General features: G+C 42.4%; 1 protein-coding gene across 1 annotated transcript in view; it reads right to left on the bottom strand.

Moving 5' to 3' along the window:
• Positions 1-1,077: 1,077 nt before the first annotated feature.
• The window catches only part of LOC115192162 (insulin receptor-like), a 132,779-nt gene continuing 109,930 nt past the window's right edge, over positions 1,078-23,926 (bottom strand). Inside the window, exons 5-20 of the mRNA XM_029750363.1 lie at positions 23,753-23,900; positions 23,323-23,537; positions 22,796-22,922; positions 20,831-21,081; positions 20,439-20,606; positions 20,040-20,238; positions 9,817-10,100; positions 9,517-9,665; positions 7,752-7,908; positions 7,374-7,470; positions 7,167-7,234; positions 6,820-7,049; positions 6,268-6,541; positions 5,844-5,973; positions 5,264-5,398; positions 1,078-5,008 (exon numbers count right to left, since the gene is read on the bottom strand). Of these exons, the coding sequence (XP_029606223.1) occupies positions 4,648-5,008; positions 5,264-5,398; positions 5,844-5,973; positions 6,268-6,541; positions 6,820-7,049; positions 7,167-7,234; positions 7,374-7,470; positions 7,752-7,908; positions 9,517-9,665; positions 9,817-10,100; positions 20,040-20,238; positions 20,439-20,606; positions 20,831-21,081; positions 22,796-22,922; positions 23,323-23,537; positions 23,753-23,900 (2,993 nt within the window). The 3' untranslated portion in view covers positions 1,078-4,647. The remainder of the gene's footprint in view (positions 5,009-5,263; positions 5,399-5,843; positions 5,974-6,267; positions 6,542-6,819; positions 7,050-7,166; positions 7,235-7,373; positions 7,471-7,751; positions 7,909-9,516; positions 9,666-9,816; positions 10,101-20,039; positions 20,239-20,438; positions 20,607-20,830; positions 21,082-22,795; positions 22,923-23,322; positions 23,538-23,752; positions 23,901-23,926) is intronic.

A 23,926-nucleotide genomic window follows, 5' to 3' on the forward strand; every position in this document is an offset into this window, starting at 1 on the left:
GAATCGTAATAATCTAGATAGCCAGCTAGTTAAACAGGCAAAAATGACCTAAAACTAATGTTATGCAAGGTAGATGTACATTCTTCGTGGGTAGCTACCAATTCTTCGTGGCTAGCTAGTTATCCAGTTAGCCCTATTGACTTACTATGGACTTGGCCATTCCCCGAACTGTCTTCCAGCCAGGACAATGGCATTAGAGATGAAACAATATATACACAAAGCAACCGTTTTACTTCATAACTATCAGCTAGCTAAATGTGAGTCCTAATAATGTAACTAAACAGATAGTTTAACAGGCAAAAATTACCTAAAACAAATATTATCCAAGATAGATGTTAAATAAAGGTTAAATAAAAATAGATGTCAGTTATTCGTGGGTAGTTAGCTAGCAATTCTTCATGGCTATCTGGCTAACAGTAGTAGCTAGCCAGTTAGCCCTATTGACTTATTATGGGCTTGCGATCTATGGTAAGTAGGCAGGTAAACAGCATGTATTTATGAAGGTATCAAGAAAAAAATATTGTAGTCTGGCAACATATGACATGTGAATATGCAACATTTCATTCCGAGGTCGATGTGTATTTTCTCTTGCTTCAGCTCAACTAATGCCCACCATTGATTTAAAAACATTTTACATCATTTTTTACGTGGTTGCGCCATATTTCTTTGCATACTTTCCGTTGAAGCGTGCATCGATGCATGCTTCAAAAAATATTTACAAACGGAGTACGCATTCGAGAAGGGCCCTCCGTGGGGGAGATTCCAAATCAAAGTATATGTCCTCATAATCCGACCCTCTCGTGGTCCAATTTGCGTGCTCGGAGCACGTTAGTACGCATTTTGAGAAACACGCAGGGTCTTATCTTTTTAAAAGGGGCTGCGTTGGATGTACTGGGATTCTATATTCTGATAGTATTCTGCCTATATTCTGATGTCACAGCAGTGGTCACAGACGGGCAGAGTCCCTGTCCTCTGATTTGAACTACAGGGATACCAACAAACTGATAGACCAAGAAAGATGCTGTAGTCTCAAACTGATTCCTCCAAACACCCACTGAGGTAGACTGTGGCCAAATACATAGAAACTACAACTACCGACTCCTTTTCACATTTATAGCTCTACTCTTAAATAGTATTTTTTTTTTTTACCTGACTTTCAATATTTAAAAAACTTTGACAAAAAGCGAAGTGTTTTTTATACAATGATAATACAATAAATAAAATATTAAATATCTGTAATTTTTCAAAGATGGTGATCTTCTGAATTCAAAATTGCATACACTTGTATACACCGCCATAAAGAGACAATGGTCATATGTAGAGATCCACCATTTATCTCTGGTTATGGGCATGTACTGTATGCACAGTTGTGAGGGAGGTTTCCCACTTTTTTGCTCTTTTTCCCCCCTTTTTTACCAGACACTATATTCTTTAGTATTTACAAAGTAAAAAGGTATGAGAGTGTAACTGATTGAGGGAAAAAAATTACCTTTTGGGGGGCATTTGAGTAAGTGGAGTAGATCAAATTCTCAAGAATCAGCGAGAACCAGAAAGGTGGTTCAACATTGCTTAAACTTTGAACACCATAGCACTAAGTGGACTTGCCATTCAACCCTTACAACAACTGACCAAAAACTAGCCACAAGCTGATGTTCCCCATAGAAACGGATATAATTTATTTAGCAACTGTCATATCTCTAAATACCTAATCTCTAAGTACTACTTGAGATTTACGGTATGGATTTAGCTCCCATCTACGAGTCGTATTTCTCTCCCCCTGTCTAACATGTACAAACAAACACACACACACACACACACACACACACACACACACACACACACACACACACACACACACACACACACACACTAACTACACGCATTAGCATGAGTATGTGCCAACAAACAAACAGTAACCAGCCTGTACAATGTACATCCATCTCTCTGGTCTATGGTTGGTTGAGAAGGCACTGGGTGGAGGCTGATGCGGTTCCACCATCTCCGATACAGACAGACATACAGAGATAGAGGGGTAAACAGAGATAACTGGGTGAAGATGAATGGGCAGGTTAGGGGTAATAACATCAGGCCCATTACTCTAAGGGCTAGGGTTAATAACACCAGGCCTATAACTGTAAGCTCTAAACAGCCACACAGGCTCAAACTGCTGAGTGGATGCAGGTCAGATTGACTTACCCTTAGCTCCTGTCTGTGCTTTTCTGTCCCTTATCAATGCTTCTGACAATAGACAATGAGTATCACTGCCTTTGGCTAGAGGGAGGGATAATGGAACAAATAGAGACGTGTGTGTTAACTACTAATGATTGGCCTATTTGTGCTTCTCAATGGGAATGCCATGTAGACACTTTTCGATCAATCTTTAACACCAATTTGTGATTTTTGCCACATAGAATAAGTGTGTGTGTGTGTGTACTTTGTCTTGTGCTGGGAAGAAGCTGACAGGAATGTTAAATGTCTGTATGGAACTTAATAATATGAATGTAAATGGACAGAGGTTTACACTTTCATGACCCATCTTTAGATATCGGAGTGATGGGTTATAATCCAGATTGTGGGGAGGGGTACACCACAATCCAAATGATAGGGTGTGGGATTGAAAGAAACCCAAATCAAAAGCGAAGGGGGAAATAAGTTCAATATCTTTTTCTTTAGGCTGGAAGGGAGAAGGGGTTGTGAATAACGGGCACACAGCAAGTCCGAACACGGTCTCCACTGCCAATAGTAGAATGTCAGCCCAGCCCTGGGGGGGAAAGCAGCACTTGTTGTACAGCTACAGCGTGTCCTGACTCATACCACACCACCACTACTACCACCTGTACACCACCTCCCTCCGTTAGTACACACCGACACACACACACGCCTTCATCTAACTGCTCCCTCCCTCTCTTTCGCTGCTGCCCGCTGTGGACTCTGAATGCAATAGGAACTTTCCAAAATGTTCAAATCAAAAGCATTCAACCACAGTAACATGGAAAATTCCAGTAGCAGCCTGATTCTGACCTCCTTCCTGTGTCAGCGAACATTACAGCCAATGGGCTATCGTTATGTGGGAAAGGGGGCGTAGGGTGGTGATAGGGTCAAAACAAACCCAGTTGTATGAGGACATGGGGGTTGTGATGGAGTAGAGCTGATGCTCGCCACTCATATAAAGCACTGCATTATATCTCTCTCAAAGCCCTGATGGTATGTGGTCCTGCAATACATCCACCTATATGGGCTTCTGGCTCCAAGTGGAGGAGATAGATAGCTAGATGGGTCTCCTATGACCCAACTATAACCCTATAAACACCACTACCAACAGCACAAGCCAAGACAGCACAAGCCAAGACAAACTGTCTGTCCAAGCAAGCAGACGTCACATCTCTAGCCCCACCGATAACATCAATCAATCAAACAGATAGCTAATGATCAACCAAAGATACACATTTTAACACAATCGATAGATTGTAGATAACAACATGGACATCTACACCATGGCTCCATCAGACCAAGGCACCATTCATTCCCATTTCAGTTTTTGGTTCTTGTCATTTTAGCATAGTGGCCACCCAAACTCTTCCACTTACAGGAAGAACAACATTTGAAAGATGCCGTGATTTTTCTAAAATAGTGGGCTGCCCTTTGTTGCTGAGGAGAACAGGGTTCTCCTGAGGGTTTGAAAGAGAAGTAAAACCACGCGTGGAGGTCTAAGACAACAGAGCACTGGCGGCCGATTAGTGTGATATCTGGGGTTAGAGAGAGAAAAAAACCAGACAAAAAAAAACATCCTACCAGAAAAGCCTCAGATGAAAACATTACAAATATGAACTACGTACAAAAACATCTATATTGTATATATTCTATATAAAATATTGATATAAATACCAAATATTTCATATATACTATATATATTATATATTCTATATCCACAAAAATATATGAAAGCAGCAGCTATTGGTCAGTCTGAGGAACTATTTTGCCCAACTTTTAACTGTTTAAATATCCTTCAGCCATAATGTGAGGACACAGAAATAAAACTGAAAAAGTGAGACAAAAAATGCTAATAAATTAGAACTATTCACCAAACACCAAAATAATCTCCGTAAAGTTTGGAATTCTGCACCAAAAAAATTAAATAAAAAGTTTCTCTACGAATGGACATTTGTTCTAGAGAGTTTATGCCATCCCATGGTTCAAACCTGTCTAGACATTGTTCAAAGGAAATTAATACAAGTATTGATAGACACTTCTCTTTGTTTACAGGCCACAAATAAAAAGGCCACTAGCTGAAAAGGTTTTCAAGAGAATGGAAGAGAGATGGGGCAGCCTGGAGAGAGCGAGAAAGAGAGAGAAGTGTTCAGTTTTTTTTCTTCTTTTTCCAACAACCAGTCCTGGAAACATGGCAATAGTGAAAAATTAAGATTGAAAGTTGTAGAAAGTTGTAGTAGATGATTGTAGTAGATGATTCTGGATAAACGCAAAAATGTCTTTCAACATAATATACCAAAATGTTTGCATCCTGTGTCCCACCATGCTTGGCAGCTGTGAGGAAGAAAATACATGTCCTGAGATCAGTTTTTTTAAGGGCTTCTGCAAGAGTTATACAATTTAAATAGTTTGAAAGGAGGAAGAAAACCTTAGGAAATGTTAGGAAGGGCTGGATCTGGGCAATGATAGGATTCGTCCGTTTTTCTTGCCACCGTTCATGTGTGTGTAGGGCACGTGTTCCTCATAGTTGCCCCTTAGGTTTTGGCTGGATCCATTGTCTCTGGATAGACTGTCGCTGTCCTCTCTCTGGGAGTAGGACGATGGGTCCAGTGGGATGCTCTCCATGTTCTCCAGGTCCAAGTCAAACTCCTCGGTCTCGGGGAGCTTGTTCTCCTCGCTGTAGAAGAAGGAGACCTCCTGGAAGCTGGGGTGAACATCCTCCTTCAACATCTCGATGATCTCCTGGAAGGTGGGACGCATCTTGGGGTTGTACTGCCAGCACATCGTCATCAGGTTGTGGCTGATGGAGGAGAAGAGGGAGAAAGATGAATGAATGAGAAAAATAAATCTATCCACAAGCTGCTCACCTCTGTTGGTCCCCATTGAAGCAAAACTAGCCCAAGGAATACTGTAGGCATGTAGTAGTGGTAACTCAAACGCTTAACCAAATCAAAATATATACCTAATGTACTTTGTATTGCTAGTACGGCATATCAATGTAAAATACTACAGATCCCACAATGCACTAAAAGTCTACAGTGTTTGAGACACGTACATCCTCTCCACGCAGTTCTCTGGTCTGTCTAGGTATCCTCCGTCCATGACAAACTTGAGGACCTGTTCGTTGGACAGGCCCTGGTAAGGCTGCTCTGCTAGGGTGCTGACCTCCCACAATACCACACCAAATGACCTGGAGATAGACAGGTACAACACATTATCTCAAGCCAAAAACAATAAAAGGATGTGAATAATGAAATAAAGGACTAGTGACCTCAAATTAAAATCTGGACATCAAAGCCAGTTCCACTGCTTTTTTCTTTATTCACCTCTAATAAGGGACTGATTTAGACCTGGGACACCAGCTGGGTGCAATTAATTATCAGGTAAAACAGAAAACCATCAGTGGTCTGGACCCACGTAGGCGTAGGGTAAGATTGAAATACCCCTTGACTAGCATAACCGGGGAAAAAAGTGGTTATAGAGTTACTGTAGACATTAAGGGGGTAAGAAGGGGGAGTGGAAAAAAAAGCTCTCAAAAAAAGAGGTTAAAGAGATTGAATAGAGTGGAAAAAAAAGAATGAGCAGAAAATCCCATCTGACATCCGTGGCAGCCAGGTGTGTCCTACTGCACTCACCAGCAGTCTGAATGTGCGGTGAACACTCCGTCCTTCAGAGATTCAGGAGCCATCCACCTGACAGGAAGCAGACCCTTCCCTCCCTTACGGTAGTAATCCGTCTCATATATATCTCTGGTCATGCCAAAGTCTAAGGGGAGGAGAGGAACAGTTAAAACACAACCTACAGTAAATAGCATCATCACATCATAACCCTAACCTAACCCTTTCTGTAGTAGTCTGTCTCATAGATGTCTCTGGTCATGCCAAAGTCTGGAGAGACAGTCATACATCAACCACGGACACACGAGACAGTCGTCATACATCGAGCCACATTACTCTTGAATTATGAAAGGCTCACCCAGTTATGATTTACTTGTTGAAACTGTAGCGAAAAATCACATTCGAGTGTGATACTGTACTCTATTATTCTACTGTACTCTACCTCCGATCTTGACGGTGTTGTCCTCAGCCACCATGCAGTTCCTGGCGGCCAGATCTCTGTGGACAAACTTTTTGGCGTTGAGGTAGGCCATGCCGTCTGCTATCTCCCCCGCCATCTGAATCATCTCCTTCAGTGTGGGAGGGGGCTTCCCTGTGGGGTTATTCTCAGAGTCTGGTCGGAGGCAGCGCAGAAAGCTCTTCAGATCCCCGTGGGTCATCAGCTCCATCACCACCAGAGTGGGCTGACCTTTAGACACCACCCCCAGCAGACGCACCTACAGACAGAGAGAGCAGTGAGAGTCAGGACCATTGAGATATTATACATTTCTCTATATAAAAACATGATAAAATGTACCCAATGTAAACGGATTCCAATGCATGGCACGTACGGCCATGAAACAGTTTCTGTACGGCTCCATCTTGCTCAAAACGCTCAATCTACAGCACAGAGTATCCACTGTGTCAACCTTCTTACCAGAAAATACATTCTCAGTCATCATACCCAGATAATAGATACTGGTTAGTAATGAAAGTGAATGAATAAGCTCCTAACCACGTGGTGGCAGCTAAAGGCCTTCATGACAGACGCTTCGTTGAGGAACTCAATCCTCTCTCTCAGACTGGCTGACTCGTTGACCGTCTTCACCGCCACACGCGTGTCCGGCTCGCCCTTCACAATGTCCTTGGCGATGCCCTCGTAGACCATGCCAAATGAGCCCTGACCCAGCTCCTTCAAGATGTTGATCTTCTCCCTCGCCACCTCCCAGTCATCAGGCACATACACTACACAATACAAAAAGGAGAAAGTTATCCTTTTAGTACACTTTTTAACACATACACTACCTCACAGGAAAACAAACTTGCAAAACCAGTTTGAGGTGTGGGTTTGGTTGTCCTTACCGTCATTAGCGCTCAGGTACTCTGGGTTAGACGAGGCGATCAGAGGTCCAGTGGGTCCCTCAGTTTGTCTGGAACACACGGTCACACAGATTAGTCAAAGGTATCCTTGCATATTTAATTTGTCTTGACAGGATGTCATTGTAATTTTTTTATTTTTTTTTAAATAAATAAACAATTATACCAAACATCTAATCAATCAAGTCTTACTTCTTCTTAAAGATCATGAAGACTCCACCTCCTATGAATAGCAGCAGGATGAAGCAGATGACTGAGCCAATGATAATCTTCAGTGAAGTGGTGTCCTCTGCAACAAAAACAGCAGCCATTGGTCAGTAATTTACATTTGACATTTAGCATACACTCTTATCCAGAGCAATTTACAGGAGAAATTAGGGTTAAGTGCCTCGCTACCCTAGTCGACTCGGGGATACGAACCAGCGACCTTTCAGTTATTGGCCCAACACGCTTTACCTCTAAGCTACCTGCCGACCCAGTCACTCTCATAGCAAAATTAACTGCTCACATTTGTGTTCCAGAAAGTGTAAGCAGGTCCAGTTCCCATTGGAGCAGGCAGGCAGGACTTACTGTCGGGCATGAAGAAGAAGGTGGGTTCGGTCCAGGAGCCGTTTCCTGCCAGCGACGTGGCACGTATCCTCACGGTGTAGTTCCCAGGATGCACCACTCTCAGCCTGCAGCCTCCGATCTGGGTGTAGGCCTTCCTGGACACGCAGTGATGCAGCTCCTGGAACACATTATTACAAGGTTATAGAGTGGTTATAACATGGTTACATCATGGTCATAGCACTAAGTCACACAAGGCTTTGTATAAACAGTGTGACTCTGAACACCAGAGTTTATAATATAGATGTGTCTTTCCCTGAGGCTTCTCCTCAACAACAAAGTAGGTGTCTGTGAATCAAACAGCTTTTAACCTAGCATACTAGCACTCAATCTTGTAAACGATTTTATTTACAAAAAACAAAAACAGCATATCTTGTTATCTTTCACACTTAAATATTTGAAATAGCTTCCTATAACCCCTTACACCCTTGGACATTGGCATATATGGATAGGGCCACATTTAAATGTTTCTAACAGAGAACTATAAAAAGCGTTCGCATGACCATGGTAACAGTTGAAATAATCAGACCAAAGGTGAGGACACAACAGTTCCAAGCATTACCCTGTTGATTTTATTAGCATTTTACATTTACTGTACTTTTCACAGCATTTGTCAATAAGGAAATCTGAAAATACTCTGGATAAATTTAGTAACATACTAAGAATATTCACTGACAGTTTGGAATAGCTGCAAAATAAGCAAAATTATTAAAAAGGGATTGAGGGAGCGGTCTAACTGGCGTCTCCAAGTGGCCACACACACCTCAAAAACAGTGCACAGTTCCTAAGTCATTTCGTTTTTTGGATGGAAGACAGCCCTGCGTCCCTACCATCACACAATTACTGTTGTTGTTTAGGTACCGTAAATTCCGGACTATTATGCGCACCTGAATATAAGCCGCACCCACTGAATTAAATTGTTTTTTTAATTTTTAATTTTGAACATAAATAAGCCGCACGTCTATAAACCGCAGGTGCCTACCGGTACATTGAAACAAACAAACTTTACACAGGCTTTAATGAAACACGGCTTGTAACAAAAATAAATAGGCTTTGACGAAACACGGCTTGTAACAATTTTTTAAAAATTAGCAGTAAACAGTAGCCTACCAAGAAAGTCATTGCTCCAGACCAAGCTCCCGTGCAGCAGCTCTATTTCCCTTTCCAACAGCCAGATCAATCGCCTTCAACTTGAAAGCTGCATCATATGCATTTCTCTGTGTCTTTGCCATGATGAGGGTGACAAAATGACTACCGTAATCAGAATGATGAGCGCACTCGATTTAATCTAAACAGTAAACAAAAAAGTTGCTTGACCTTAACCCGTTCGGCAATTTCATTGGTCTAATGAAAGCTTCATGCCGCCAAAAAACTGAGCACGTCTCAGAATGTGTTTTTAAAAAAAATAAATATTTGAAAGCGGGAAAAATCCATATATTAGCCACGTCATTGTTTAAGCCGCGAGGTTCAAAGCGTGGGAAAAAAGTAGCGGCTTATAGTCCAGAAATTACGGTAATCCATGTTTATGACCGCAGACAATGGTTGAAAAAGGATGAGCAAAGATCAAATTCAGACTGTAGCAACCATGTATACACGTAATAAACTAAATCAAACATATTCAAATTCTGTAGACTCATGTAAGAAAATATTAAAAAAACAAGAAAAAGCAGGGGGGAAATCAATTGATGGAAACACAGTTAAGTAATTTCAGCCTAGTATTCATACTAACCTCAAGGTCTCCCAGCCTCTTGTAGTTGACCTCGTACAGGATGATCATGCCATTGGGGGCTTTGGGTTCCAGCCACTTGATGTGGACAGACTCTGGGTGCTCTGACACCATCTCATGGGTCACCTGGCCCACAATGTCATCAGCTTTCTCTGCACGGAGAGGAGCAGAACACAGGAAGAACCATCAGCAAGGGCAATATGAAAGAAGAGTGTCTGTACTGTGTAGTGTACAAATATGCATAATGTTACTCGCAGAGAAGCTGTAGTTTATTAGTGTGTCTGACTCCGTGTACAGCCTTACTTTCGGGCATGGTGCGGGCGCTGACGTAGGTAGCCATGCTGCAGCGTTGGGGGTCTGTGGGGTGGTTGCAGGCATGGATCTCTATCTGGTAGCTGGTAAAGTGACGCAGGTTGGAGATGACCGTCGACTCCTTGGCATACACCACCAACGTCACCTTAGAGCCCTCCACCCCCTCGCCATCTGGGCTGGGCGTGGTGGAGGCGTTGGGCAGGGTGGGGGGCGTGGTCAGGAAGAGCGGAAGGGTGGCGTTGGCCACGCCCACTGAGCGGCGCCGACGAGACGGTCTGATGGAGAAAGGGGGAGGAGAGAGACAGGAGGAGAGTAGAGGACAGGAGAGGGAGATGAGAAGCCAGGTGAGATGAAGCGTATCATGGTAACAAAGAGCTAAGATGAAAGTTATCAGCGGAAGTCATTATGAACAAACTTTCACAATAACCAACAACCTGGTTGTCCTATACTGGAACTTACCTACCTACCGTATAGATCTCTCCTGAAGATCAATGTTAGTTACTCCAACGCAGAAACCCATTGTATCTACCCAACACAGCCCACAACTCCAAAATGATAGGTGTTTGGCCAATTACATTCATTGTCCTCCTATTCTCCATTAAAGGTTAGGTGAAGATAATGATGTTGTGAGTTAGAGTCCATGGTAAGTAGTCCTGTTCTCTGGTCACAGTGCCCATTAACTCAGCTACACTCATCACCAGTAGATGGAGCGCCGGAGCCTTCAGCTAGCCTAGCATCCAGACATCACTGGGTTTGTTTACATCTGACGTGAGTGCAGACTGAGAAGTGCTGAGAACAGAACAGGGAGAGGCTGATAGAGAGAGTAGCTTGTTACATTATGTTCCTGCTGCTACAGAGAGTAGTAGAGGGAAGATCCAACCTCCCTCTGGGTCAAAAATATTTTTTCCTAATGGTTGAGGTTCAAATTGAGGGATGGTAATCTGACCTTGGATCAGATCCTGTGGTTTGACTAAGGAAACTTCTTCCTCAGCAGACAGGTTGACATCTGCATGGAGGGGCTCTATCTATATATCTGTCTAACAGTGAGTTAGGCTGCCTGGCTGGCTGCCCACAGTGATGATGTCCCAGGCCTGCCTGGGTCTAATTACAGGCTCTCTTTGACAGAGTGCTTGCTGCCTGGTGATGCACAAATCAAAAATCAAATCAAATGTATTTATATAGCCCTTCTTACATCAGCTGATATATCAAAGTGATGTACAGAAACCCAGCCTAAAACCCCAAACAGCAAGCAATACAGATGTAGAAGCACGGCACAGACAGACAGCACAACTGAACATACTCACCCATCTCAGCCATGTCACTACACTCCCAGAGAAATACAGACAGACAGTAGAACAATAGACAGAAATCCACTAACTTGAGTCAACCAAAATGGCAGCAAAAAACAGAACTAGCCAGGTCTGGGTCACGGTGGGTTCCAGACAGTCCATTCATTTACGTGATCCTCTGTAGCTCAGTTGGTGGAGCATGTATCTTGCAACATCAGGATTGTGGGTTAGAGTCCCGGGACTACCCATATGTAAAATGTATGCACACATGACTATAAGTATTTTTGGATAAAAGCATGTGCTAAATGGCATATATTATTCCCTCTACTTTTGTCTCCCTCTCTGACAGTCTTAGCAGCACCAGTAGGGTTTAGAGGGGATGAGCGGAATGAGGAGCTAACTAGGCACGATGATGACACCAGCCATACTGGCTGACCCCAGGTGGAAGTCTGAGTGACTGTTTCAGCCCAATACCTTCATAAGAAAAGATGGGAAAGCCATGAAGGTGTGGTGCCATTTCCAAGGCAGGGGTAGCTGTGTTTTACGTTGGTGAGACAGAGTGTCTATGTGGTCCTGTCATTGCGTGATGGAGAGGAGATACAGGAAGCATACAGGATTTTCACTCACTAGGCTGCCACTGCTGTGTGTCTGAACTAGAGGTCGACCGATTTATGATTTTTCGATACCCATACCGATTATTGGAGGACCAAAAAAATGCCGATACCGATTAATCAGCCGATTTTTTTATATACATTTGTAATAGTGACAATTACAACAATACTGAATGAACCCTTATATTTTAACTTAATATAATACATAAAATCTATTTAGTCTCAAATAAATAATGAAACATGTTCAATTTGGTTTAAATAATACAAAAACACAGTGATGGAGAAGAATGTAAAAAAGCTAACGCTTAAGTTCCTTGCTCAGAACATATGAAAGCTGGTGGTTCAATATTCCCAGTTAAGAAGTTTTAGGTTGTAGTTATAGGAATTATGACGCGTCGGCTATTTCTCTCTATACCGTTTGTATTTCGAATACCTTTGACTATTGGATGTTCTTATAGGCACTTTAGTATTGCCAGCCTAATCTCGGGAGTTGATAGGCTTGAAGTCATAAACAGCGCTGTGTCAAGCATTGCTAAGAGCTGCTCGCAAACGCAGTAAAGTGCTGTTTGAATGAATGCTTACAAGCCTGCTGTTGCCTACCACCGCTCAGTCAGACTGCTCTATCAAATAATAGACTTAATTATAATAAACACAGAAATACGAGCCTTTGGTCATTAATATGGTCAAATCCGGAAACTATAACTTCGAAAACAAAAAGTTTATTCTTTCAGTGAAATACGGAACCATTCCATATTTTGTCGAACGGGTGGCATCCCTAAGTCTAAATATTGCTGTTACATTGCACAACCTTCAATGTTATGTCATAATTATGTAAAATTCTGGCAAATTAAATATGGTCTTTGTTAGGAAGAAACACAGTTCGCAACACAATTTCCTAGTTAATATTGCCTGCTAACATGCATTTATTTTAACTAAATATGCAGGTTTAAAAAAAATAAAAAAATACACAGAAGTATATTTTAAGAAAGGCATTGATGTTCATGGTTAGGTACATTTGTGCAACAAATGTGCTTTTTAAAAAAAATCATCACCCATTTGGAGAAGTTGAATAAGGCTGTGACTCGATGATAAATTAACAGGCACTGCATCGATTATATGCAACGCAGGACAAGCTAGATAAACTAGTAATATCATCAACCATGTGTAGTTAACTAGTGATTATGTCAAGATTGATAGTTTATAAGATAAGTTTAATGCTAGCTAGCAACTTACTTGGCTCATTGCAGCCACAATGTCCTTTTGACACTGCACTCGCGTAACAGGTAGTCAGCCTTCCACGCAGTTTCCTCATGGATTGCAATGTAATCAGCCATAATCGGTGCCCAAAAAGGCCGATTACCGATTGTTCTGAAAACGAATCGGCCATGCCGATCGGTCGACCTCTATGTTCACTAGGCTGTCACTGTTGTGTGTCTGAATTCCATGTGCATTAGGCTGCTATTGTTGTGTTTCTGAACTCCTTGCTCACTAGGCTGTCTCTCACACACACAAAGGGTCGGGGCTAGCCGGATGGCACGCTAGCGTGCACACACACACACACACACACACACACACACACACACACACACACACACACACACACACACACACACACACACACACAGTATAATCCGGGGACAAACAAAGGGAGAGCAGGGCCCCTGCCTGTGAGTCTGTGCTGTGATGGAAGGAGCACAGTGTTCCTGTGACCATGTGAATAACAGCTACAGGGCCACTCTCAGGTCAGGGCCCAGACACCCTAACCAGCTACTATACTACAGTTAGCCCGGCCAGTCTAGCAGTAGGCATAATTACCCTCATCCATACAGAAACACACAGACTAATTGGTTCATAACATCTATCCGCTTATGAACGGGGAGCTAAATCAGAACAGCCAAGGCCGGACACGGTCGTTTGAAACCGCGGCAACGCGGAAGAGACCGACTCAGATACTCGCTTGGTGATTTCCCATGCCTCGCCTCAGCAACTATTATACAAATGCCTTCCTATGGTTAAAATGTGACGGTGTGTGTATGTCACAGTGTGTGTGTGTCTGTTTATGTGTGTGTGAGCCCAGGGGCCTCTCATGTCAGTCAACGGTGCATCTGAAAGCCAGCTCTGCTTGCTATTCCACCTGCCAAAGAGCCTTTGGTGCTGTCAAAACATTACGCTACACAGAGTATCTCTTCTCACATGTTCCTGGAATCGCAATAAAAGGGGAATGGCCTTCACTAATTATCACGCTTGGGTTGAACAGGCATTTAATTTGTCACACGGAGAGAGAGACATTTCCATTTTCCCAGAGTTTTCCGCCAAGGCTAGATAACACTGCTAGGCGTGAAATACCCCCCATGAATTAGTGCTTCAAATTATGCATAACACCTCTGACGCAGAGCTGCTGGCTGTTGTGCTCTGATTGACTGACAAGGTGAGGGGGCCTAGGCATTAACTAATCAAATGGGGACTAACTTTTTAAAAGGGGACCATCGCGCTCTCTCAGAAGCTTGGCTGGTGTGTCAAACCCGTGAATTCAGACAAATTAAAGCTTACTTCGTTTTTAGATTGTTTCATAATTTTCACTGCATCAAGGACAGTGTACACAGACATCTTGGCTTTGCAGCCTTCTTCAGTATGTAGGTACAAATATTTTTCCTTCAAAACAGAATTTGTAGGGAGCACAGGTGAGCAACCGATGCTTCTAATCAGGATCTGCCAATCAGTAGACTAGTGAAGACACATCCCTGACTGGCAGATGAGGGAACCCTGATTAGAAGCACCTGCTGCTCATCGGTTGCTTCCCTGTGTTCCCTACAAATGCTGATTTGAATGAAAAATATTTGTACCTATCATTTGACCCTGCTGGTCATCTACGAACGGTTGAACATCTTGAAGAACAATCTGGCCTGAAATAGCCATGCACTCTTATAATCTCCACCCGGCACAGCCAGAAGTGGACTGACCACCCCTCATAGCCTGGTACCTCTAGGTTTCTTCTTAGGTTCTGTGACTTTCTAGCGAGTTTTTCCTAGCCATCATGCTTCTACATCTGCATTGCTTGCTGTTTGGGGTTTTAGGCTGGGTTTCTGTATAGCACTTTGTGACATCTACTGATGTAAAAAGGGCTTTATAAATACATGATTGATTGCCGCCTTCCTCAGTGTGTAGGTTCAAAGCCAAAACGTCTGTGTACATTTATGCGACATCAATTTGGATGTGGACCATGACACCTTTTATTGGCCTGGACATTAATACCAGCGCTTGCTCGCCATTGGCTTACCTATCATCGGAGGCGTTGCTTACAGAAGGTGTTGTTATGGAAGAATGAGAGATCAGCTGTGTTCAGGGACTACCAGTCATCAGACTCCATCATACACTCCCCTCATGTTCATTTAATTGACTTCTTAGGAGTGTATGGGGAAGCCCTCAATTTCTTTCAGGGTTCCCTGAGTTCTGGGGAAATTTCTGAGGTATATAGCTAACTGTTGTTTCTTTACTCCAACATCTCACTGTGATGGAACTACTGTTCTCATACCTGATCTCAAACACTTTGTTGTGGAGGTAATTCTGCTATAATCACACCTGATCTCAAATACTTAATTATGAAGGTACTTTAGTTATGCCATCATGCCTGATCTCAAACACTTTGTCATTAAGGTACAGTTGAAGTTGGAAGTTTGCGTACACCTTAGCCAAATACATTTGAACTCCCTGTCTTAGGTCAGTTAGGATCACCACTTTATTTTAAGAATGTGAAATGTCAGAATAATAGTCGAGATAATGATATATTTAAGCTTTTATTTCTTCATCACATTCCCAGGGGGTCAGAAGTTTACATACACTCAATTAGTATTTGTTAGCATTGCCTTTAAATGGGTCAAACGTTTTGAGTAGCCTTCCACAAGCTTGGGTGAATGTTGGCCCATTCCTCCTGGCAGAGCTGATGTAACCGAGTCAGGTTTGTAGGCCTCCTTGCTCGCACACGCTTTTTCAGTTCTGCCCACAAATGTTCTATTGGATTGAGGTCAGGGCTTTGTGATGGCCACTCCAATACCTTGGCTTTAACTTCCTGACTAATGTCTTGAGATGTTGCTTCAATATATCCACGTAATTTTCCTTCTCATAATGCCATCTATTTTGTGAAGCGCACCAGTCCCTCCTGCAGCAAAGCACCCCCACAACATGATGATGCCACCCCGTGCTTCACGGTTGGGATTGTGTTCTTCGGCTTGCAAGCCTACCCCTTTTTCCTCCAAACATAACGATGGTCATTATGGCCAAACAGTTCTATTTTTGTTTCATCAGACCAGAGGACATTTCTCCAAAAAGTACAATCTTTGTCCCCATGTGCAGTTACAAACCGTAGTCTGGCTTTTTTTTTTTTAAATGGTGGTTTTGGAGCAGCGGCTTCTTCCTTGCTGAGCGGCCTTTCAGGCTATGTCGATATAGGACTTGTTTTACTGTAGATATAGATACTTTTGTACCAGTTTCCTCCAGCATCTTCACAAGGTCCTTTGCTGCTGTTCTGGGATTGATTTGCACTTTTCGCACCAAAGTACGTTCATCTCTAGGAGACAGAACGCGTCTCCTTCCTGAGTGGTATGACGGCTGCGTGGTCCCATGGTGTTTATACTTGCGTACTATTATTTGTACAGATGAACGTGGTACCTTCAGGCATTTGGAAATTGCTCCCAAGGATGAACCAGACTTGGAGATCTACAACTTTATTTCTGAGGTCTTGGCTGATTTCTTTTGATTTTCCCATTATGTCAAGCAAAGAGGCACTGAGTATGAAGGTAGGCCTTGAAATACATCCACAGGTACACCTCCAATTGACTCAAATTATGTCAATTAGCCTATCAGGAGCTTCTAATGCCATAACATCATTTCCTGGAATTTTCCAAGCTGTTTAAAGGCACAGTCAACTTAGTGTATGTAAACTCTGACCCACTGGAATTGTGATACAGTGAATTATGAAAGTGAAATATTCTGTCTTTTTTTTTTTTGAAAAATTACTTGCGTCATGCTCAAACTTTAGTTTTGGCAAGTCAGTTAACATGAAATTTGTGGAGTGGTTGACATTTACATTTACATTTTAGTCATTTAGCAGACGCTCTTATCCAGAGCGACTTACAGTAGTGAATGGATACATTTCATACATTTTTTTTTGTACTGGCCCCCCGTGGAAATTAAACCCACAACCCTGGCGTTGCACACACCATGCTAGCGTTGCAAACACCATGCTCTACCAACTGAGCCACAGGGAAGACAGGGAAGAAGAGGGAAGAAGAGATGGCACCGTACTGTATGTCTGCCGTCTTTGCGTGCTCTGACTCGACTTTGCTATTTTGTGATTCTTTTGGCATTTATCTTTACTTTTTTTCCCCAATGCCTCGCAAAGAAGGGCACCTATTGGTAGATTGGTAAAAACAAAAACAAAAAGTAGACAATAATTATCCCTTTAAGCATGGTGAAGTTATTAATTACACTTTGGATGGTGTATCAATACACCCAGTCACTACAAAGATACAGGTGTCCTTCCTAACTCAGTTGCAGGGGAGGAAGGAAACCGCTCAGAGATTTCACAATGAGGCCAATATTGACATTAAAACAGTTACAGAGTTTAAGGTCTGTGATAAGAGAAAACTGAAGATGGATCAACAAAATTGTACTTACTCCACAATAAATCAAATGCACAGAATACAACAGGTGAAGACCTTACAGTGAAATGCTTACTTACAAGCCCTTAACCAACAATGCAGTTATAAGAAAAATAAGTGTTAAGTAAAAAATAGATAAGTAAAAAATAATTAAAGAGCACCAGTAAAATAACAGTAGCGAGGCTATATACATACAGAGTCAATATGCGGGGGCACAGGTTAGTAGAGGTAATATGTACATGTAGGTAGAATTCAAGTGACTATGGATAGATAATAAACAGAGAGTAGCAGCAGTTTAAAAGAGGGGGTGTGGGGTGGGCATTTAATTAGCTGTTCAGGAGTCTTACAAACGAGTTTTAATGACTTCAACCTAAGTGTATGTAAACTTCCGACTTCAACTGTAGTTATGCTATCCAGTGTTTGTAGCAGTGTGTGTGGAGGGGTTTGAAGGGGGGGGGGGGTCTGAGAAGCTCAGTCCTGGTGACTTTTTAAAAGGACATTCTATTCCAAAATGAGTTAAAATAAAAATATGCTGACACCATTTAAAATATAATTTCCAACTCCAGAAACAAGCCCAATAACACATTGGTAAAATTATTTGTTACAATTATTTAACATATTGGGCTATGCATGGTCCATATTATAAACATTATCACCTGTAGCCCAACTGATGCAGCAAAGCGCAAATAAATAGGCTGAAGAATGGGGTTACCTATTTGCATTTACCCTATTGGGTTTAATCATTAGCCAGATCCCAAATGTGATCTTTTAACTAGTTATTATCCTATTGATGCATTTTATGTCCCAGAAAACTTGCATAAACAGTGAATAATAATGTAGGCCTACCTGTTAGGGTAACTGCCGACTGGGGTAAAACACTCCCTGCCTGTACTTCTCACAGAAACTTCATCACAATTTTTACTCCCCTGGTTGCCACGTCTCTTCCTCAACTAAAAATAGTATCTGTCTCATCAATGTTTTAAGTCAATCCCCAGAAATTATTTTGAGGTAGTGTACACCAAGGTACCCTAAAATCGAATGGTGTTACATTTAGCCCCACTCTCCCCTATGCACTCACTGCTAATTGCGGAGCGGTAACGTGTTTCACCATGCCGCTGCTAAAAATTCTGGGTTTAAAATGGTGCAGTGTGCACATATTTAGGAGTTGAGAAATAAATAAAGTAGGAATGGAAAGCTGGGATCCCTTCTTTTTAACTTCTTATGGCTTGAGGGCGCTATTTTCACGTCCGGATGAAAAGTGTGCCCAAAGTATACTGCCTGCTACTCAGGCCCAGAACCTAGGATATGCATATAATTGGTAGATTTGGATAGAAAACACTAAGGTTTCTAAAACTGTTTAAATTATGTCTGTGAGTATAACAGAACTTATTTGGCAGGTGAAACCCCAAGGACAAACCATCCAGGTTTTTTTTCTTTTTAGGTCACTCTTTTCAATTGCTTTTCATTGAGAATCCATAATTCTAAGGCAGTTGCTTGCAGTTCCTATCACTTCCACTGGATGTCAACAGTCTTTAGAAATTGGTTGATGTTTTTCCTTTGTGTAATGAAGAAGTAGCCCTGTTCAGAATGAGGCTCGAGGGAAGTGTACTGTTTGATAGAGGCGCATGACCTGAAAAGCATGCTCCACTTTGTTTTCCTCCGGTATTGAGCACAGTTTATCCCGTCTTAAATTTTATCGATTATTTACGTAAAAAAATACCTAAAGTTGTATTTGGAAAGTTGTTTGAAATGTTTGGACAAGGATTACAGGTAACTTGAGATAGTTTGTAGTCATGTTGCACGAGTTAGAACCAGTGTTTTTCTGGATCAAACGCGCCACATAAATGGACATTTTGGATACATAACGACGGAATTAATTCGAACAAAAGGACCATTTGTGATGTTTATGGGACATATTGGAGTGCCAACAGAAGAAGCTCGTCAAAGGTAAGGCATGAATTATATCGTTATTTCTGAGTTTTGTGTCGCGCCTGGCGGGATGAAATATGATTGTCTGTGTTGTTTGATCTGACACTGTGGCTAGATTAACAAGAAGTTCAGCTTTAATTTGGTGTATTGCACTTGTGAATGTATGAAAGTTCAATATTTGTAATAATGTTTTTTTAATTTGGCGCTCTGCCATTTCACCGGATGTTGTCAAATCGATCCCGTTAACAGGATTTGAGCCATAAGAAGTTTTAACAAAGGCCATTGTTGGGTTGTAATTGAAATTCTTGCTACACCAGAAGTTAATGTTTTTTTCACTCTGTCAGAACATAACACCATTAAAACCGCTGTTTTCGCGATTGCAAGAATTGTTGTGCATTGACTGCTTGTCAAAATGCATGTTCCCACCCTATGGTATTCGTAACTTGAAATGCCCCCAAGAGAGGAATATTTTTCTCACAAAGAACCCGCAACAACAAGCCCATTAGCTAAATAGATAACACCGTAGTAGAATAGTTTAACAGATTTTTCTATTAATTACTTGTTTTGTTTGCAGAGGAAAAGTAAATGTGGGCTGTTATAGCATCTTCAAAGTGAGACTCAGCAGAAATATTTGTTCACGTTCCATATTTGTTTTGTGGCGGCAATGATTTTGCCGTGGCACAGCGCCACAGCAAAATGAGTGCAGCGGTAACACTGTGCCATCATACCTGACTTCAAACACTTCGTTGTGGATGTAGTTTTCGAAGGTCTTGCGGTACTCTGACTCCTCAGCCTCCTTCTTGAGCTGGGTGTCTGTTTTGGGGCAGGCACAGCAGCGGTTCCCTGGCCCAGACTCGTCTGTCTGGTTCCACTTTTGCTCCTCGTCAGTGTCCAGATGGGTGGGCGCCCGCGACGGTAGCTTCATTCCTGCACACAGACAGAGAGAGAGAGATGGTTAGAATCCCAAACGTCACATCCCAACTGAATCCCACACGCAAAATAGTGGACCCTGAAACCCCTTTCTCAATGGTCAACAGACTATGAGATCATTTGATCTGATTGATCAACCTTTTCGTAACTATAATATGAAGTAAACATCTGAATAATAACAATCCTCTGTGTCTCACCTTTTTGACAGTAGTCAAACTTGTAGAGGTCGCTGTCCTCGGGCTGCTGCTGACAGAACACCAGGTAGTGAGTGATGTTGCCATTGGCGTCCGTGGGGGGCTTCCACTTCAGGATGATCTGAGAGGACGAGTTGGATGATGAGATGGGGTCCAGCGGCACCGACGGCTCTAAAACACATGGTTAAAGTAGGGTTTGTCGTCATACTAGCGGGTTGGGACCTATTGGTGGATCGCCGCTAGTTTCTTTAGTCTTTGGTTACAGCAAAATACAAACTACTCAAGTTAAAGCTTGCTAGCTAGAGACACTGTTTTGTGTATTTGTTGGGCCACAACAAGATTTGAGATGTAGTAGATTAGAATGTTGTAAGGACGGAGGATTGTTCGTGACTCACTGGTGGCATTGGTGCGGACGTAGATGATCTCACTCTTGGCCCCGAGGACCTGGTTTTCATCTGAGGCGGAGAGCTGGGTCTTGACCATGATGGCGTACTGGGTATAGGGTTTCATAGTATGGATGAGGTAGCCAGGCTCTCCCTGCTCCTTCCCCTCCGAGGCCCGGGGTGGAGGGTCTATGTCAGCTATCACCCAGCTGTTAGAGCCACACGCATCCTGGCCATCAAACTCTGTCACATTCTTATAGGGCCTGGAGAAGGAAGGGGACGGAGAGACACACACACACAATCATAATCAATAGTAGACATATACTGTAAGCCAAGTCAAACTACGTCACATTCTTTTAGCGTCTGGACGGGTGGGACACACACACATTACTAAGTTCTTGGGAAGAGACTTGGATTCAAAACGATGACAGGAGAGTGGCCTAATTATGCACATCCAAAAGTAGCACAGTGGCAGCTACCATTCATAGTCGATACAGCCGCTAACAAAATGCCCCACTACTAGCCCCTCCTTAACTTCTTTGGGATAGGGGGCGAAGAATTCATACCATACCACTGATTTCAATGGCTGGCACTTATAATAGTGCGAAATCGTCCCCGATTGCAGTTCCTAGGGCTTCCACCAGATGTCAACAGTCTTTAGAAAGAGTTTCAGGCTGGCTTTTGGAAAAATGAGGGAGAAGTTGTAGTTTTTGTAAGTGGCTCCCATTTTGGCTGTAGTGTTTCCAAGCGCATGGCCGAGAAAGCGTGTTCTTTTTGTTTATCTCCGGTAAAGACAATAACAATTCTCCGTCTTAAATTGTATCGTTTATTTGCGTATTAGGGTACCTAAGGATTGATTATAAATGCTGATTGATTTGTTTGGATAAGTTTATTGGTAACGTTTGGGATTTATTATGTATGCATTTTGAAGGAGGGAAACCGAGTGGATTATTGACTGAAGCGCGCCAGCTAAACTGAGTTTTTATGGATATAAAGAAGGACTTTATCGATCAAAAGGACCATTTGTAATGTAACTGGGACCTTTGGGTGCCAACAGAAGATCTTCAAAGGTAAGACATATATTACATCGCTATGTCTGACTTTTGTTTGGTTGAAAATGATTTGTTTTGCATTTGTGTGCTGGGCGCTGTCCTCAGATAATCGCATGGTTTGCTTTCGCCGTAAATCCTTTTTGAAATCTGATACGGCGGCTGGATTAACAACAAATTAAGCTTTATTTTGATGTATTGCACTTGTGATTTCATGAAAGTTAAATATTTATAGTAATTTCATTTGAATTTCGCGCTCTGCAATTTCACCGGATGTTGGCCAGATGGGACGCTAGCGTCCCAATGATCCGCAAGAAGTTAAGTAAAGAAGAAACATTCAATGCTAGAGCTACAGAAAGAGCCATCACATTCTTGTGCTGTAGGAGACGAGCGAGAGACTAATTTAATATTCACATATTCAGTTCTACAGCAAAGAAATGCAATCAGGGCACCTATTCACATGGAGTGTGGTATAAGCTTTCTGAAGAGTAATGCAAAGAGAAGACAATAGCCATTACTCATACTGTACACCACATGCTGATCGATGCTTCTAAAACAGCATGTTTTATTCAGAAAAAGACACCTGTTCTGTGATACAGCTAAGAAGTATATACTGTGTTGGGAGCGTAAATAATGACACTATGTCTGTCTACAATGCTGCTTACCGGCATGTCCATCACACAGTACTTCTACCTCTTCTGAATGTAATTGTGTTTCTTCTTAATTTATATTAATTTATATGTATTCATGTTTTTCTACCATAGACTAGCGTCTGATCCAGGGGTGTCCATCAAGCTGCCTCACCTTGCAGAAACAGATGATTGGTTCCTTCCCTATGGGCCATTCTGGCTCAGACAAGGGTACTAATTTACTTTCAGTACAGTACACCTCTAGGTATTTATGTATTAATGTATTGCTTCCTACTTACGCCTCTTTGTAGAGGACCATGAAGCCTAGAAGGTCTCTGAAGTCAGGCGGCCAGAAGGGTTCCCACTTGATGAGGATCTTGTCTGACTGCGTTCGCACCGTGGTGAACTTCAGGACCTGGTTCTCACCTGGAGACCAAGAACAGAGACACAGACATCAATCAAAGGAGGAGTGATCAGGGCGAATCAGGGAGGTGAGAGAATAGCAATATTGTGGAAGAGGTCAAGAACACATATCAGCGCTACACTGTAAATACAGATATGACTACTGACAGCTTTTATCCAAAGCAACTTATAGTCATGCGTGCATACATTTTAGTATGGTTGGCCCCAGTGGGAATCGAACTCACAATCCTGGCGTTGCAAGTGCCATGCTCTACCAACTGAGCCACAAAGGACCACTAAATACTTAATAGTAAATGTTAACTGTAAGTAACCTTTGATTAGCGTCTACTACATATATTATTATTAGCATCTACTACATATTAATAGTATTATATTTTTTGTCTAAAGTGTTGTCTGGTCTTACAGGAGGCCTGGTCTCCATTGGTCCTGCCGGCGATTTCATTCTTGATGTCTCTCCCCTTGGTGCCCGTCACCTCCTCCATCTTGCGGATCTCAGACATGCACAGCTTGGAGTTGTGAAGGAAGAACATGCGCCCCTGAAGGATGGTCAGGTTGTGTTTGTTCCAGTCCCACAGCTGACGCAGGTTCTGGTTGTCAAGCGCGTAGAAAGAGTAGTTCCTGAGAAGGTACATATAGAGAGAGGTTGAGAAAATGAACAAACTAGTCAGTCTGTAAGACCTAAGGAAAATCTGATATGGCAGTAGGAATTAAAAAAAATATATATAATCTGCACACTGGTCTATGCTCCCAAGTACTATGTTAATTTGGACAATGTTTCAACCCCAAATCTGAAATGGTACCCTTTTCCCTATATAGTGCTACCCAAGACCTACCCATCTTGGGTCAGGGTCTCTCCTCGGATGATGTGTAGCTTGCGGAGGAAGGAGAGAGAGACAAGGGCATAGGCTCTCTTGATGGTCAGGTAGCCTGTTATCTCCTCCAGCTGACCCAGGTTAGCCTCCAGCTCTGCTGCTATGTTGTCTGATGGAGAGAGGGGAAACAGACAG

This window comes from Salmo trutta, chromosome 4, assembly GCF_901001165.1.
Source record: "Salmo trutta chromosome 4, fSalTru1.1, whole genome shotgun sequence".
NCBI classification, from domain to species: Eukaryota; Metazoa; Chordata; class Actinopteri; order Salmoniformes; family Salmonidae; genus Salmo; species Salmo trutta.